At 35.7% G+C, this 18,439-nt stretch overlaps 1 protein-coding gene across 1 annotated transcript in view; it reads right to left on the bottom strand.

Moving 5' to 3' along the window:
- Positions 1–849: 849 nt before the first annotated feature.
- Positions 850–18,439, bottom strand: part of LOC106619142 (chaoptin) — a 36,398-nt gene continuing 18,808 nt past the window's right edge. The window contains exons 3-9 of the mRNA XM_070105697.1: positions 14,689–14,822; positions 14,099–14,258; positions 7,886–8,149; positions 6,514–6,613; positions 5,279–5,568; positions 5,050–5,196; positions 850–4,977 (exon numbers count right to left, since the gene is read on the bottom strand). Of these exons, the coding sequence (XP_069961798.1) occupies positions 1,945–4,977; positions 5,050–5,196; positions 5,279–5,568; positions 6,514–6,613; positions 7,886–8,149; positions 14,099–14,258; positions 14,689–14,822 (4,128 nt within the window). The 3' untranslated portion in view covers positions 850–1,944. The remainder of the gene's footprint in view (positions 4,978–5,049; positions 5,197–5,278; positions 5,569–6,513; positions 6,614–7,885; positions 8,150–14,098; positions 14,259–14,688; positions 14,823–18,439) is intronic.

Raw genomic sequence — 18,439 nt, 5'->3', positions numbered from 1 at the left:
CCGCACTATAAGATGGATGCATAAGAACCTTGAAACCAAGCTCTCGGAGCTTCTGGCGAGTCACTATCGATGTGTGTGTTCTGGCGTTGTCCACATGGAACATAATTCCTCTCCTATGAAGTAGCCGTTTCTGGGTGATTTCTTCCTTTAGACATTTCAATTTTTAACAGTGTAAGTACGAATTAAGAGTTTGGCCGTAGGAGAGCAGCTCTTAGCAGCTGATTCAATAAAAATCTGCCCAAACACGTGGCAAAACCTTCCTGGTCGTCAATCCTGGCTTGGACGCCGCTTGTGCAAGCTCAAAGCGATTCAATCACGATCGCTTTCGCTTGAAATTTTAGAAGCTTTCGAAAATTGGCCTTTCAGATTGTGGTGCATCTTTGACATCAAAATTACTGTTATAGTATCTGAACCGTTAGCACTATTCACATTTTCACCGCCTTTTCTTTCCCTGGCGTTTTCGCATTTATTGAAGAAAAACTGATAAAAGATGGCTCTTTGCTGGTGGCCATGCTTGACGGGGCTCAAACAATATTTACTAAAGCAACCGCAAAACTGTCTGAGAATAATTTTTAGTACGAAAACTTGTCTCTTTAATGCATATTGACCTAATCGAACTTATATAACGCGAAATGTAGATTACTAAAACCATCTACTGGAAAAATAATGGATTTCTTTTTACTAAACCTTATATTAAGACATGAAGAAACCTTCAGTTTCTTTTAATAACTTCAAGATTGGCATCAGAAAAAAGAGAAGTAGCTCTGTAAAATGTCGTAGTTGAAAAAGCCAATAATTTCTATATAGTAAACCACAGTTAATATTATATAACAAATATTAAAATTCTAATTTTGGTATTTTTTAATTATTATTTATTTAAAATTTTCGTTATTTACTATACAGTGATCACTTAATCTAAGATATTTCATATTTAATTTACTTATACGAAATATTAGTTCACTTTGAACTTTTACAATCTCGCTAGAAAAGAGGGATTTTACTGTAAGTTTCACAAATTAACGTATACTGCTCAATATAGCAGCCTTGAACTATTTACAATTGTATTATATTTTTACGCAGCTCTTTAAACAATAGAATCAACGGATTTAAATATTACACATCAGAAACCCTTAAAGAATAATAAAAACTATATTTATTTTATTTCACTTTGAGAGCTATTATAATATTCGCTATAACGGTGTAATGTCATACATATATTTATTTAGTCTCGAATAATAAAATATAAGTGTATAGGGTGGTCCATAACGTGTATTTGCCTTAGTCAGCTATTGTGTTTTGAAAGTGACAATTGTTACGCTTAAGTAATAACAAACGCCAGTACTAAATTAATAACTTGGAAGACAAAGTGTACTGCTTTAATCGCTTTCAAGGCAGCCACATAAATAAGTTACTTCAATATTGATTTTTAAACAATGAAAAAATCAATTTTGTTTAAATTTGTTAACAAGAAATATCCATCAAGTAAATGTACCACCCGGTATACGCTATTAAATTAAAATGTGTGCTTTAAATTGACTATAAATAATAGACAAAGAACCGAATTGCATTTATTAATGTTAGATACGGTAAACTGGGTCCAATATTCCTCCTTAAGACTACGATGATAATAATAATAATATTTTAAACGCTAGGTGACAAGCTTAAAACTTGCCCACGCTTAAATGTTAAAGTTAGCTTTGTATAAGAAAAAATTAAAAAAAAATAAATAAAAATTGTAATGAATAAAATAAAATAAAATATAATTAAACGAAATATTATAAACACGTTGCGTAAATGTTACACAACTGACTGAAAGTTTATATATATGTATATGTATATATATATAATATTTGTATGTATATATGCTTTCGGCGGTATGACCACCCAGCACTGATTGAACACCAAGTTATATTGCTTGCACCGCCATATTGACCCTTTAGAACCTTATCTATAAACTTTGTCATCTGAATAGATAATGTACGGCTGTTGGCCATTAGACTGCGGTGAGGCTTGTTGCTGCGTGCCACCAAAGTACGACATGCGCGACATAGTCGAGTATGAGTTCTGTCCATTTTGTGCGGCGGCGCGTTGCGACAGATTCTGTGTAGATTGATGTATGGACGGTGCTTTATGTGGCAGAGTAGCATAACTTTGTGTAGCGTATGGTGGAACGGCGTACAGTGCCGTAGGTGCACCCTTGAAATTTATTGGCACACTACCCGGACCCATTGGCATTGGCGGTATACCGATCATAGCCGGTCCATTGTGATATTCCACGTTGCTCATGCGTAAACGCACTATGCAGATGATGATGATAAGTATGGCTATGAAGGCCACCACACCCCCAACTATACCAATAATAAGTGTATCGTCGTTACTCATAATGGGCGCCTTCATCAACGGTGCTTTGGTTTTGATTTTCATCGGTGGCGCTTGTGTGGGCTCCAAGCTCCAGATGATCATTGGTTCCTCGGTGGTGGTGGTGGTGGGGCGTGTAACCAGACCCGACGATGATTTCAACATATATTGTGAGGTGCTGCGCGCCGTTGTGGACGTCATGCGTCGTGGATCACACGTCAATTCGTCATCGCCGACTTCGATGAGCTTCTTACCCTCCAGGAAGGCAGGCGATTGACACTCTACATCAGTCATATGTGAGTTGGGTAACCAGCGGCGTAGCGCACGTGCATTACAGTCACAGTGTATGGGATTTGTGGCAAGTCCTTTTAGTTGTAAACTGGAGCGGCGATCTTCGAGTGCAGTAAGAAATTGTGGCACCAATACGGTAACTTTGGAGCCAGTAATGTCGAGGTTTAGGTGTGAAGAGCGTGGCACAGGGAACAGTAAGGCTGGTGGCAGCGTTGTAAGAGATGTGTTTTGTAGTTTAATGGTGAGGTCACTGCTTTTTAAGCCAGCTAACGTGCCTGAGGAGATAGTCTTTAGACGATCTCCGCGTATACCGATTGTTTTAAGTCTTGGATGCTTAGCGGGTTGTATTTGTTCGGTGCCTATAGTTGAATCTTTTATTTCTAAGTCGATATCTTCAAGCCCAGGTAATAGCTCGAGTATTCCTTGAACGTCGAGGTAGCCCAGCAAAGGTAAATCATACGCTTCGAGTTTCTCTAAATTTGGCATATGTTTAAAAGCATTCTTCTCGATGCGATTAACTTGTGTCAAACTTTTGAGTCGCAACACGCGAAGCATGTCTAAGCTTTCGAAATTATCTTGTGAGATAACCTCAAAGCTGTTATTCGAAAGATCCAAAGTATGTAGTGACTGCAGTTTTGGCCAGGCATCTGCCAGTTCGTTTAAGCTCTCTAAGTCATTATCTGACAGATCCAACGTTTCAAGTAGTGTTGTGCGTTGAAAGATTTCAGCATCGATGGTTTTGAGGTTATTATGGGAGAGATTCAAATATTGCAGGAAAGGCGTCTCCAATGGCTCAAGATGAGCAATACTAGTGCCGGCTAAGTTGAGTGAGCGCACAGTTTTTGGCTCGTTGAGTATGTTGCGAACGGCACCCTCGCTTAAAGGGTTGTACGACAAGTCAAGATCCTTGATATTTACCATAATACTGTCGTCAGCAGGAATAGCTCGTATTTTATTTTGGCTCAAATTTACCGAAGAGACGAAGAAATATTGACGTTGTAGCGCATTAAGTGGCGCATAATCGAATTTGTTCTTAGCCAAGTTTATATTTTCGAGCATTTGCAATTTCGAACGCTCAAATATTAAATCAGAAAGTTCAGTCAATTGATTGCCCTCGAGATTAAGCATCTCCAGACGCACTAAACCTTCAAATGTGCGTTCACCGATACGATCCAAATTGTTGTAAGACAAATCGACAATTTGCAGCTGAGTCGAGTTGTGGAAAGCCATCTCGCTGAGCATGTCCAGTTGATTGTAAGCGACAAGCAGCGCTCGCAGTCTCGGCAGACGCGCGAAATCCAACTCCTCTATCGATTTGAGTTGGTTGTGTGACAGGTCGACATACTCCAGATATTGCAGCGTCGAAATGAGTTCGGCAGGGAAGAAACTGAATTTATTATTGGCTGCTTTGATTTCACGCAAGCGCGGATGAATGCGGAATGAAGAAGGGAAAAGATAGGTGAGATGATTATTCGAAATGTCGAGTTCCTCCAAACCAGTGCCGGTGTTGAAGAATTCACCCTTAAAAGCTGACAACTGGTTGTCGCGCAGAATGAGTCGCTTGATGTGCATCACATTCACGAAAGCGCCGGGTCTGATAGAAGTGATTTGATTATTTGACAAATCGATTGATGTGATATTCCAAAGATCGACAAAACTACCATCGTTAATTTCTTGTAAATTATTGTCGTGCAGATAGATGTGCTTTAGATCTTGCAGTGTGGCAAACAGATCACCCGACATTTGCTTGAGCGCACAGTTGCTCAAATCGATAACTTGCAGATGAGAAAGTGGTCGTATAAGCGCGGCCGGCAATGGCGATAAATGATGATTACCGCTGAGATTAAGATACTGTAAGTTCTCTAAACCCTGAAAGATATTGCGTGGCAGGTCAGCGAGGTTATTACCGCTCAGATCGAGACTGCGCAGTTCGGTTAAGGCAAGCGGTGTTGCGCCCAAGCCTGTAATGCGGTTCTGTGAAAGCTTCAATTCATTCAGTGATTGATCTAAGCCCAAGAATATGTCTGCGCTAATGACGGCCAACGAATTGCCGGATAGATCGAGTGTGCGCAGATTAGCGAATATTTGAAAACTGCCAGTCGGCAGTTCGCGTATGACATTGCGCGCTAGTGTCAAGGTAGTGATATCCTCTGCTTGAATGGAACCTAAGATCTCACTCGAAAGAGCAGCAACACGATTAAAGTCCAAATGCAAGGTGGTCAAGCTCGGTAGGCGTCCCAATGCGCTGCCTGGTACTAGTAAGATATTATTGTCGCGTATAACGAGAGTTTGCAGGTTATCCAGACCCTCCAGTGCGTCGTCTTCAATCTGAAAAAATCGAAACAGAGTGAGTATTTACTTATATCTTATTTCTGTAAAAAAATCCATTTAGACACTTACAGTTCGCAGCGAATTCAAGCTCAGATCGAGGTATTTGAGTTCGGCCAGATCGCGGAATGTGCCCGGCGGTATGGTGGTAATGCCATTGCGACTCAAATCCAACACCTCCAAGGTCTTAACCACCTGCATGTGCATGTAATCCAACCGCTGGGTGTGGAGAAATATCAAATGTAAATTAATAATTCAATAATTAGCAATAATTTGAATTTTATTTGCTTGGCGCACACACCTGCAACATGTTCGAGGACAAATTCAACGATTTTAGATTTCCGATTGCTGCCAGCGACACAGTTGGGAATTGAGGTATGAAATTTTCGGAGAGATCTAATTTCTGTAAAGTGGGTATATGCTCGAAAACGTCACTATTCAAATTGGTAATGCGATTTCCGGCCAATTTGATTTCGCGTATGGCGCGTAAACCTTGAAATGCCAGACCCTCGATCGTTTTGATTTCGTTGTGGCGCAGATCGACGATTTCCAGTTCAGGTTGCGCGTTGAAAGCTTCATAACGGAGTGTAGCTGTTTATGATAGTGTTTTTGTTGTTGTTATTATTATAATGACAGCGGTGGTAATGTTGTTGGTCAGAACAGGAAATAAGTGCAGCAAAGAGAAGAAAAAAATATTAAAAACGTAATAAATCGTTTAATGGTAATTGACAAATGATAATTATGATTGCTTATTATTGGTACCCATGCATATTCATAAGTACTTTCATTTACGTACACTTGTACTTGTACGTAAATATTACACTTAGGATTTATTGAAGTAGTATAAGTCTTAAATGAATGTCTGCAATTAAAAGACAGCATGGTATTTGAATGTCGTTAAATTTAAGGCGTTAGCGTAAATGTGAGTTATCGCACTATTGACAATCCTAAGGAAGGAATTATACCAGAGTCCAAACCTAAATATCGTTTTAAAACTCTGTATATCGATGAAATTGACTAAAAAACGTATAATTAGGCTGTCTTCCATACTAACACCATTTTATATTTGGTTTATATGATTCAGCTCTGAGGCGTTAAAGCATTAAGTAGCTTAACTGGGAAATAAATATTCATTTATTTATTTGTATGCTATGGTATCAAGTGATGTCTTTAATAGCGTTTGGGTTCTAGGTTGTCATCTAATGACATCCTAAGGCTAGAGTCAGTCCACAATATTACATTTGTACAATATATGACTGGTAACCTTCATAGCTTGGGTAGGATATATTAAGTTTGCTGCGAAGTTTGAAACACCTAGAAGTAAATGTCTGAGACCCTATACCTAAAGCATATATACAAATGATCAGTGTGAAGAGCAGAGTCGATTATAGCATATACATAGCTACTAATATAAACAAACCGGCTACGTTTTCCGATTTAGTTATACATATAGTTGCTATAAGAATTGTATCTGTGAAGGGTATTATATTTTCGGTGCAGCCGAAGTTAACGTTTCTTGTTTTTGTTTTGACTTACTTATGTGATTGTGACGCAAAGAAAGAAGCCGCAGCGCACTAGGTCCATTGAGCGAGTTGGATGGAACGGCAGATAGACAATTACGATCCACATAGAAATCCTGTAATAAATAAATACAATTACAAAAGCGTTAAAAATTGTAAGGAAATGCTCTTCAAAACTTAAAAGAGCTTTATTCGAAAATTAATACATTTAGAAAAGAATGCATTTAATTCAAAAATCATAAAATCGCACATTATGGCTAAATAATAGGTAGGGAGAAAAAAATTACTATAAAAACAAATGAGCTCGAAAGAAACAAAGTCAAGAGATATTCATATATTTTTCATTACGTTTGTCTCAATCGGAAACATGACATGTGGGACATACATTCATTCACAGTTCATCTTCCTTTAATTTATTTTAATTTTATAAAGATTATAGTGTTTGTAAGTGAACTTGCTTCTTTAAATTTCATTTAGTTGCGGCGAAATGCAGAATGATTTGTATCCATAATTGCTTTTAATTATTTTAATGATTGCAACACTGGAACATGGCGCTGTTGCTGCTATTTGTTATTGTACGGTTGAACGAATGTGCTATCTTCTTGTATTATTTAACTGGATTTTTTTATCAGTTACATGTTGAGTGTTGAATCGAACAAACAATTGGTATAATTCAAATAAACTGCTATAACCAAATAGGAAGAAGAGGGGGGAGTGCGGTTATACCAGCTTAATGAGATATCCACGTGACTAGTAAGCTAAACACAAACAAAGCGGCAGACAACTGGCGAATCGAAGACGACCATTACAAGTTGAGTCGACCTGTTGAACCGCTACAGGTATTTAAATAAAAAAATGCTTGCTTAGGTCTGCAGTTAGGTGGTTTTATTGCACCTTTGGTAAACAAACGCGGCGACTGCGCCAAGACACGTCTGCATTTAAAGGAAAGATACTACTTAATATTGCACCTGCATACACCAAAGTTGTACACATTTATCCAAATGCTAACTGAAAACTGACCAATCACCTATTTGCCGACGACACTTAAGCCGTAATTACATACATACATATATATGTACGTGGGTACACATGTACAAATGTGCGAATCGTGTGCATGGACAGTTCATCAGCTTTTGCGCAAACAATGTGTCTGGAATGTGCAAGCGACTTTTTGTTGCAATTATTTTTATAAATGCACACATAGATATTATAAATTCATACGTGTAATTGCACCCATGTATATAAATAGGAGAGTCTGTGATGCAACTAAATATGTGCGTTGTTTGTTAACACGTTTGGTTACATAAATAATAAAGACAAGCATTGGTAAACATAGCAATTATGTATGCATGTAAGTGTTTACATAAGTGAAATTACAGTTCATTTACCTTCAAGTCGACGCAGCCTTTCAACAGACCCTCTTCGATCGATTTGATTTTGTTGCCAGATAGGTCGAGAGTTTTCAGATTTTTCAGCGGATGAAATTCGGCGGTGGAAAATATCGGATTCAGGCTATCGCCCAGTAGATTATTTGCCAAGCGTAACTCGGTAAGTGATTCTTTCAGGCCGAGAAAGGATTTCTCCGGTATGCGTCGTATCAGATTGTTCGAAAGATCCAACTCTTCAATGGGTAATTTCAGTGTGCCAAAACTCTGTGGAAAAGAAATTAAAGTAAATATTTAGGTAGTTAATGTTTTTGTAATTTGTAGACAAAACCTTAAAGCTATAAAATATTTTATATTTCAATCGTTAGTTTCACAATATTTCATGTTTTGATTATACCTTTTCTAGAATATTTATACAAGTTGTTTGTTCGAATTGCTACGCTTAAGTTTAACTACTTAAAGGTTTGACGAATCGAAGACTGCTAGTATGTATGTATGTATTATTTAATTCTTCAAAGAGCCAAACAAAAAAAAACATTTTACCATAAAATTTAATTGAAGTAAATGTCGTTTTATATAAAAAAAGAGCTCGTTTCTTATGCGTGCTTTCCATCTTCCACTCTCTTAATGAAGAACAATAATATTGAGAAAGTAAAAAAATGAATTTACTAAGAAATCATTGTGAGAGTTTAGAGCGATAGCAGAGGCTCTCAATATCTCTCATCGTTCTACTCAAGTAATTTTGGTTATAATAATGGATATGCAGCTCGTTGTAGTAGGATGCCTATCTCAAAAATTATTTTTTTGTAAAAAAAAACTTCGGGTGTGGGTCTTAAAATAGGCGCTTGTCATCACGAAGAGAATATATTCGAAAGATTAGACACTATTTGCGATGATTTTTATTTCCGAAATTCAAATATCTACTTCAAGTAACACTAAGGCCTATAAAAGTTTGTGGATTATTTTATACATCTTTAAATTGCTGACATTGACTCCAAATGAGCTCAAAGAGGTAATAAAACTTTGCATTAAGAAAAGCGTTAACATGTTGTTTTATTTTCATGGTTAAAATTTGATGAGATAATCTTGTGGCTTAGAAAATATTTTACTCGGTTCTAAGATTTCGAGGTACCGCATCATGCTTACAAGTCCATGCATTACAAATTCGAAAGATTTCGAGACATTCAAGTATTTTATTGACGGGATTAGCTAATGGATTCTCTATATAGAATTGGTTGTAAGAAAAAAATCATTTGAAAATCTATGATTCAATGAAACATTTAATAAAAAACATTTTTTATATCCTTAACAGGGTATATTAAGTTTATCACGAAGTTTGTAACACCCAGATGGAAACCCTATATAATATATATAAATGCTAAGGGTGACGAGTTAAGTCAATTTAATGATCTATTGGCTCAGTTTTAGAGAATAGCTGATATGGGATCACTATTGACTTTAAGGTTGTTTTTAACTTGATTTTTGTTTTTACGTTTTCAGATTTAGTTATACATATGGTGCTATATGCAGCCGAAGTCAAAGCAGGTTATTTCACTTTCTTAGATAGTTATAAATTAGTTTGCCCTCCTTAAAAATATTTATTATTCGGTACGATTTGACATGAAATGCGCCCCAGGCATAAATATTAATTAAGGTTTTTATGCAAAAGATGACATACTTCACATTTTGTTGAGAGTTTTTCAACTCACAGGCAACAATTGAAGTTGGAAAATTATTGTCACACGCCAAGACACGGCTACGTTATGTAAATTATATACTGATGTGTAGTTACTTATATAGATATACATATATATATCATATACAACAGTAGCAACAATAACAAAATCACAAAGTTTTTTGTTGTCAACATTGAGCAACACCTACGCTAATTTCTAATGCAAAGCTAACTACATTTTAATGACGCCGACGACACAGCAACAACAACAATAATCAGCAGAACAAAAATAACAAATATATTTGCAAAATAAAGCAAATGAAACATCTGAAGATTTCGCAGTAAATTTCACTTTCTACACAGATTCCACATGGCAATATTTTGCATGCGGTCCAAAAATAGTGAGTTACAATAAAAACAGCAAAAAAAAAAATTCAACAAACAATGAGAAAAGTAAATTTTAAGTGACACAAACGATGTTGCGAGTCATAACTGAATTTTTAGGTTGAGGCTGTGCACACACACACACACACAAACTCGTATAAATATTTTCATGTATGTGTGTTGTTGCCAGTAATTTGTAGAAATTATTCGCTGCTACCAAACTATGTACATTGAAACTTTCATCAGCACACGCACAATTACCGATTCTTTGGCTGCGGCGCTCTTGCAATTGAATTAATTGGCTGACAAAGTGGGTAAATGGCTTGTGCTGGCATTGGCGTTGGATCGAGAATCAAATCAAATCAAATCGCTGCTACGAGATCTTACATTTTCTTATTACTTTTTGTGTTGCCTTGAGACGTGCCAACACACATACACACTTATATCTGCCATGTGAAGATTTCTTATTTGCCATCAGATTTTTGGCGTTTTTTTGTCGCCACCGATTTAATGTTGGGCCATCAGTGAAAGTGTATTAAAGCAGATATGTTTGCATGAGCGACATGCTTCAGCATACCAAAGAGTTTATTCATACAAGTACATAAAGTATCGTAAAACATGTACATATGTGTGTGCTTCATGTACTGGAATGTGAGAAAAAGCTGCAGTAAATTACACTAGCTTTTAGTAAAGTGGTAAAAGTGTACATTTATCTTCATAATTACATACATGCAAACGTTATGATATGTATGTATACAATACATGGAGTCATGCTGTAAACTGCAGCGGTGCATCCAATCACGTAACAGCGTAATCATTTGTGCTCTCGATTTTAATTGCTAAACTTTTGCTTTCGAGATGCTTTAATTGAGAGCGCATATTTATGAAGAGACACATACATATGTAGGTATGTAGCAGAAGAGTGGTGTCTTTGACAAATCGGTTGTTTTGATTGTGATTCCAATCATTTGGTCTTAACTAGTAATTTTTCAAGCAGTTTGCTTATTGATTGAGTCTGATTAAATGTGACAAAACTCATTGAAAACAAGAACACACTTTAACTTCGTTTGCACCGAAGCTATAATGCCCTTTACAAATAAAAAGGTTTCCATACGACAATTTGATTTGGATCGGTCAATTTATATGGCAATTATAAGCCTATCCGTATAATTCGTTCAGAGATTGCCGTGTTGCGTTGGGCAATAATCCGTGGCTAATTTATTGAAGACAATGAATACGTTTTCCATACAAGGACTAGCATTTGATCAATCAGCTTGTATGGTAGCAATATCTTATAGTTGTCCGATATCGGCAATTTTGTCAACTGAGCGGCAGCTTAGCTAAATCAACTCAGCTCGTAACGCTGATCATATATGCATATTTATTTTATAAGGTCTCCGACGCTTTCTTCTGGGTGTTACAAACTTCTATTTAGGTCCAATGTCTCGCAATGTCAACCTTAAAAGTAAAGTTGCGAAGGGCCAGTACTTGAGTTATGTAGAAAATTGAGAAGTAAAAACCCTATCGAAACATATAATCAACACTTTATAAATCTCTAATAATTACCCGGATGAAACGGGGTAATCTTTGTATGCGATGAACCGACCTTCGCTCTCATCGAGAGAAAATTAAGCGAAATATTAATAAAAATTTCCGAATAAGCAACAGTGAATACATCAAAAGATGGAAGAGTGAGCTGTATTAATTTTATAATAGTTAAATAGTTATAGTTCATTGATTACTGAAAATCAGGCTCAGTGGCGAAGTCATTACACGCAATTGTGGTGAAATAAGTCCCTAAAGGTTCCATGCTGTCTGACTCATTCCCAATTTGCATTGAAATTGTCCCACTCGTAAATTAAACGTTGTGTAAGTCTATTTCCCACTAGTACGGCTTCAAATTGGTCGAAAAAGTAGTTGACTATATTAATTTGGAGCTTTTTTTTACGATTAACGCTTCATTGTGTTTTTGCTTTTTTGAGATTCTTGCCTTATTCGATTTTTCATTCAAATATCATTTTGCCAACAACAACAAAATTATCTAGTTGAATACAGTAAAAAAGTTTTGTGAATAGCTCAGTAAAGCTTGCTATTCTAATTATATTTCTTCTATTAAGTATTTATACCAGTTGTCTGTTCGATTCGCTTTTTAATTGGCCTCGCTAAATTGGCGTATCAAAGTCAGCAAGTACTATTCCATATTTACAATTTTAAAAACAACTTCTTAATTCTGCATTTAAAAATGCTTATTTTAGTATAACAAAATTTTCAATTTCAAAATTATAATTTCAGAAAGACAAGTTCTGGTTGTTGTCGGGAGAACAAACTAGAAACCAGTTAACGACCACTGCACCCAAGCTATAATGCTCTGGTGCATTTCTTATAGCAACTAAGCATAAGAAAAACAGGTATTTTATAAAGATCCTTATTTTGATTGTGATCGGTCAGTTTGTATGGCATCTATATGTTATACTGCTTTGGTCTGAACAATATATTTGGAGATTATAACGTTGTCTTGGCCATGAATCTATGCAAAATGTCGTGAAGATATCTTGACAGTGAGAAAAGTTGTCCATACAAAGACTTCATTTCTATCGATCAGTTAGTATGGCTTCGCTTTTCAAGAGAGGTCAAAATCATATTTGAAAAATTAATATTCTTGAGATTGTCTCGTGTTCAACACAATGTCATCTTCGAGTTTCACTTTATACTCTTTATATATGTATGCATAAAAAGGTTTCATATGCCAAAAACCGTTAATATTATATTTTATACGAAAATGGATGGATTAAAAAAATGCTCGCATTTAGCCTTATATCTCCTTTTATTGTGTTTTTATATGTAAGTGATATTACAACAGTGGCTAACTAAATTATATACACATTTTTTAGCATAACTGCAACAACCACAGCACGCTTATCGAAACGCTTAATTGTTGAGGTCATTGGCGGAGCATTAAACTCACCGGAAAACACAATGTAAAAGCATAAAATGAAATCAACCAGCAACGCTTGTCTAACCTTGGCTTGGATCGAAATGCTACAAGTACAGTACAGAGCGTGCAGCATTTTTGCATTGTTTTTTGAAAACTAGCCACTTTTGTTACGCTCCCATATTACTGGCGGAATCGCAACTTCGAAAAAATCTAGTCTTTAAGTACACAAGTATAATTTATTTTTTATTTTTTCGCCATTGTATTGCAGTCATTACGAATTTTTGTTGGCTATTCACTATAAAATTTAAGATAATTTACGATTCCATAAAATAATGGAAAATTTCCGCGCTAAAAGCATTCTCAGCAACGAATACGTCGAGACAAAAGTTTTTGCTATGCCAAAAAGTATAAATAGCCAGATTTGTTGTAATGTTGGCCTGTAATGATTAAATGTTATGATTTAAGCCGACAGGTTATGAGCTACAGACAACCGCATACATGAACAGAAATGAGGGCGGTCCGATAAGTACGTAAGACAAAGGGAAATCGAAATTTTTAGAAAAGGTTGCTTTTTAAGGACATCTTTTTAGTTTAAAGAGCTCCTCCCTACTGGCAATTACATTCTTATTCAACTCAAATTTCTGCTAGGCGAGTAAATTTTTCATATTTGGAAGCAAGAAGAACTCGGCGTCGATTCGGCTAGATAATTCCGTTTAGTAAAATCCTATGACTGTTTGGCACTTTTCTTTGCGAATGCCAAGAAACAGTCGTTATCGCCTTTTCGGCTGATAAGATAGTTTTCCGCTGCAGTTTCCCAATTAAAATCCACTGGTTCCTTGATCTCTGGTATGTGAAAGTTTTGGGGATATCTTTCGAAGACGGTCAAGAATCGACCTTTTTGCGATGCCTACTATCTCAGATGTGTCACGCACCATCAATTTGAGGTCTGTCAATACGAGATCGTGGACTGCCTGTTTCGAGTAATGGTTTTGAAAGTAGTCATACGGAGAAATGTGGTACATAATAGTGATAGAGACGCCAACCGATCGCGACACCAAGTACTTAGCGTACTGTCCTCGTACCCTTATACCCTTAAGTATATATTTATGCTGGTGTGTGTACACAGTAGTTTCAGTTGACGTTGTAACGACCAGTTTGCAAAACTGACAGGCAGCTTTATAGCAATGCATCTTAACCCTCACTCACTCATCGTTCCACTCACCTGTGATGGCAAAACCTGCTGGCCACTGTAGCGCTGCGAATAGGAAACAATCGGCGCGCCATACGGCAGTTGCGGCGCCTCACCGTGGAAGACGACACGATCGCAGTCCATCGCCACCGCGCCGAGCTGTCCCGTCGAGGCGAATGGCACCACATTACACCTGCGGAGGGAAGAGCAAAATGAAAATCGAATCAATTGATAACATTAACAACTTGCAAGCTTATTCATGGAGGAAAACAAAAAAGAATAAAATCCGTAAAATAAACGCAGTGATTGACTGCAGAGTTGCATGTATATATATGTGTATTTGTATATATGTAGAACCGAAATTCGATATGCGGCGAATGCGGAAATCAATTCTCCATTTCAAACTGGAGTGTCGATACAGTCTATATATGTGTATGTCGGTTGGTATATTTCTCGGTAGAACTCTTTTTCATTAGCACAAATTAACATGGAAATCGCTGATGACCATGCGGCGATTATAATACTCGTCTAGCTGGTTATTTGACGGCTTGGATTTTCATGAAGTTATCTCTACATGCATAGTTCATCTATTGTTAAGTTAACTGTAGTTATGGCTGACTCACCTGCAGGGTAAACGCAATGCCGGACTGAGCTCTGGACATGGTCGCCAAGCTTTGATTTGTGACAAGTAGAGTAGCAGCAGCAGAAATATGTTGAGATGTCGTATTCGCCGCATGTGACTGTGTCGGTGCTGCATCTGCAAGAAATCGTAAAAAAATTGTATATTGAATATTAAAAGTTTATATTAGGCGTGGAATTATAATGGTTTGCATAACAAATTAGGTGTGTGTCCAATATCTATGCTAATGTGGACAATGTGGTTTATTTAATTTAAAATTTGACCTTATTTAGACATTACTCATGTATATTTAATATAATTTATTTGCCAAGGTTGTAATAGTTCCAAAAATTAAGTTACACCTTTTAGAAAAGGTAATGATATATGAATTTGAACCAGACTGGTCCATTAAAATTGCGAATTCAAACCGACTTAATAAAGATTCTTAGATTGGTACAACCTTTTTTATGCTAGCGTGAGCTTTGATCTCCATATCTCAATTAGGTTAGTAGTTATATATTATATTTATGTCAAGAAAAGTTTGTTTGGCGACTTTTACCATAGAAAAACAATTCTCATTATTCAATTTTGCTGAAATTTTGAGTTGCCAATGGAATTTCGTCTACGGAATCGTATTACAGTATTACTGAAGTGTTTTGGGGAGTCTACTTTATGAAGGTCGTGAATTCATCGGAAGCTTGCCTCGTGTCAGTTGTCCAGTCGCCTCTGTTAATGACAATAATATTGTAAAAGTGAATGAAACAGGTCTTGAAAATCTTCATTTTGGCATCAGAGAGATAGAGATTTCAACATTTCTTATGTATCTGAAGAAAATATTTCGATTAATTTTTTGGGTATGAACCATTGACACGTTAGACCCGCATCAAAAAACCTGAATCTTTTTCAAAAACGCATGTAGAGGTCGCAGAAGAGATGCAATACAATACAATACAATACCGGTCTTATGTATGATGGAGTTTTGACTTAAGTGATTTTTTTTTATATTTACAAAATTGAAAAGTTTCATTAAATAAAATACTATGTTGCGCATAAATTTTAAATATGAACAAAAAATTCAAATAATTAATATAAGAAAAAATTAAAATGTCACAAATGTGTGGGCCAGAAAAATTATCAAGTTGTATTATCACCGGTATCTCTTGGAGTATATTAAAATATCATAAAATGAAATATTAATAAATTTTTCTTAAAGTTTTCGAGCTTATAGTATTACTAAAATTTAACATTTGACCGCTAGGTGTCAAAAAATTCTAATTAGATCAATATTTTTATTAAATATATGAATGCCTATGGTATAGGTATAGGATACACGAATAAGATCAGTAATAAAACAGTGCACTTATAAAATTTGTAGCGCCGACTGCTAAAGATAGGACAAACACTTTATTCGGTGAATTTTTATACAACTCTAATGGCTTTCTGATTAAAAAAAAGCTACCCTAAATTATTGTGCCATTGAAGATAAGCATAAGAAGAGTAACATATTTCACCACCGTTTCCGAGTATCATTAAACTAGTTCGTACGTGGAAAATGTTCCTAAGGGGTTTATTCACTTATGAATTTATACAAATCGATTTTTTACTAATACAATCGAGTGCAACATTATCTGAGAATATTTTCCGATAACTCAAAGATCTTATAAAGAGATATAAGCGTATATAAGTATGTAAGAATTTTTTAACATGCTGTAATCAGCTTCCAAAACTTTAAACACGTTTTTCTCGAAAAGCTGTTTTCAAGGTCGTTGAGCAAACATTTCTCCGACGCGACTGAACTGATCGACTCGAAATTTCCGCCACACCCTTTTTAGATATATGACAAATATGATATAATGACGAAAAATAAGAATTTTGATAATAATTTGCGATTATTTAAGCTGCTCTGTAATCAAAAATTTGTTACAAAAACCCTGCTCTATTCTATTGTTATAATAAACTTGTTTGCTTTTTGGATTGGAAATAATTTTAAGTTAAAAAATTTTCCTCACCACCAGCTAGCCTTTCCAAAGTTTGCCGCCAAGTTTGTAACACCCTATTGAGACCCTATAAAATATATACATAAATGAACAGCAAGATGAGCTGAGTTGATTTAGCCATGTCCGTCTGTCTGTATATATAATATGTATACAAACTACCCCTTCAGCTATCGATCTGAAATTGTGCACCTGTCCTTTTCTTTCTAAGAAGCTGCTCATTTGTCGGAACGGCCGATATCAGACCACAATAGCATATAGCTGTCATACAAACTGAACAATCGGAATCAAGTGCTTGCATGGAAAACTTTTGGTATTGCAGATGGGCGTAATCGGACCACTACCACGCCCAACAAACGTCATTAATCAAAAACGAATAAATTGCCATAACTAAGCTCCACAATAAGATACAAGTCTGTTATTTGGTATTCAGTATCATACTAGGGAGGGGCATCTGAAGTTAAAAATTTTTTTTTAAAAGTGGGCTTGGTCCCGCCTCTAATAGGTTTAATGTGCATATCTCCTAAACCGCTAAAGCTACAAACTTCACTTATCTATTCACTGAGAACAAACTTTTAGCACCTCTACCTAAAGTGTGAAAATGGGTGAAATCGGGTGACAACTCCGCCCACTCCCCATTTAACGGTACTGTTAAAAACTACTAAAAGCGAGTATAAAATGTTCGGTTTCATCTCTGCCTTACTTGTTTCTTGTTATTTATGTGTTAAATAAAAAGCTTCTTCAAAACAAAATAACAAAAAAAAAATTTTTTGACTTGCAAGTATATTTAATATGTGCTTTAATCTGTCTTTAAGGTACATGGGTATGAACAATAGTGGTTGAGTTTAGCTGACCACAAAAGGAAGGAAATATTATATAACTGAAAAAAAAATTTAGAACTAGTGGCGAAATATAATATTAAGGAAGTGAGCTGAACTTTTTAGTAGATAAGTTTGTTGAGCTACTTTTGAAATCCTTCTAAGCTTCTATAATATGGTATCAAGAAATTGTATATGAGGAGAAGATCTTCTCAAATTCGGGCTACTATTTTTCGTTTGCCTTAAATATGTATTTTTCTAAATATTGTGTCTAGTTGTTATTTCTGAAAGTAATTTTAAACCGCTGGAGAATATTATGCGAATTTGCGGAAATAAACTTGCAAGTATGGCATTGGTTGGCTTTATAGGAATGGCAATGGCAATCGGCAAAAATATTATAGTTTTTTTAACTAATCAAGTATTTAAAATTCTATAAATTTACATTTCACTTTCGCTTTAGTCATTTCTAAAAACGAATATTTGTCAATTATAAGTCAATAACCTTTCGACAAAAATTTGCTTTCTGTATAATTTATGCACTTCTAATATATATTCTAATATTCTATTTGTTTTGAAAACTTATTATTTATAAGCCATAAGAGATACTACAACTCTTGAAAATTGTGTACCATAAATGTCCCAATTTTAAATAATACGCTTAAATGGGGAAAAAATAAAAAATTGCGAACATGTAAGCATAAATCTCAACTAGCCGCCAATCAGACTCGTAAATCGTGCACCAAATATTTCAGCGCTGTAGAAATACGCGCAAACTAAAGTATTTGTTAGCCGAAATAATCGCTGAAGCGAAGGTGTTGCCTCCACACCTATATACCTATGTTACACATACATATGTACATAAATACATAAATACTGCACAACAACAAATCAGTAGAGCAAAAGAAACAATCACGCAAGCATTTATTTATTAGTTGAAGATGTT

This window comes from Bactrocera oleae, chromosome 2 (genome assembly GCF_042242935.1).
Source record: "Bactrocera oleae isolate idBacOlea1 chromosome 2, idBacOlea1, whole genome shotgun sequence".
Lineage (NCBI taxonomy): Eukaryota > Metazoa > Arthropoda > Insecta > Diptera > Tephritidae > Bactrocera > Bactrocera oleae.
This window is presented reverse-complemented; position numbering and strand designations above follow the sequence as displayed.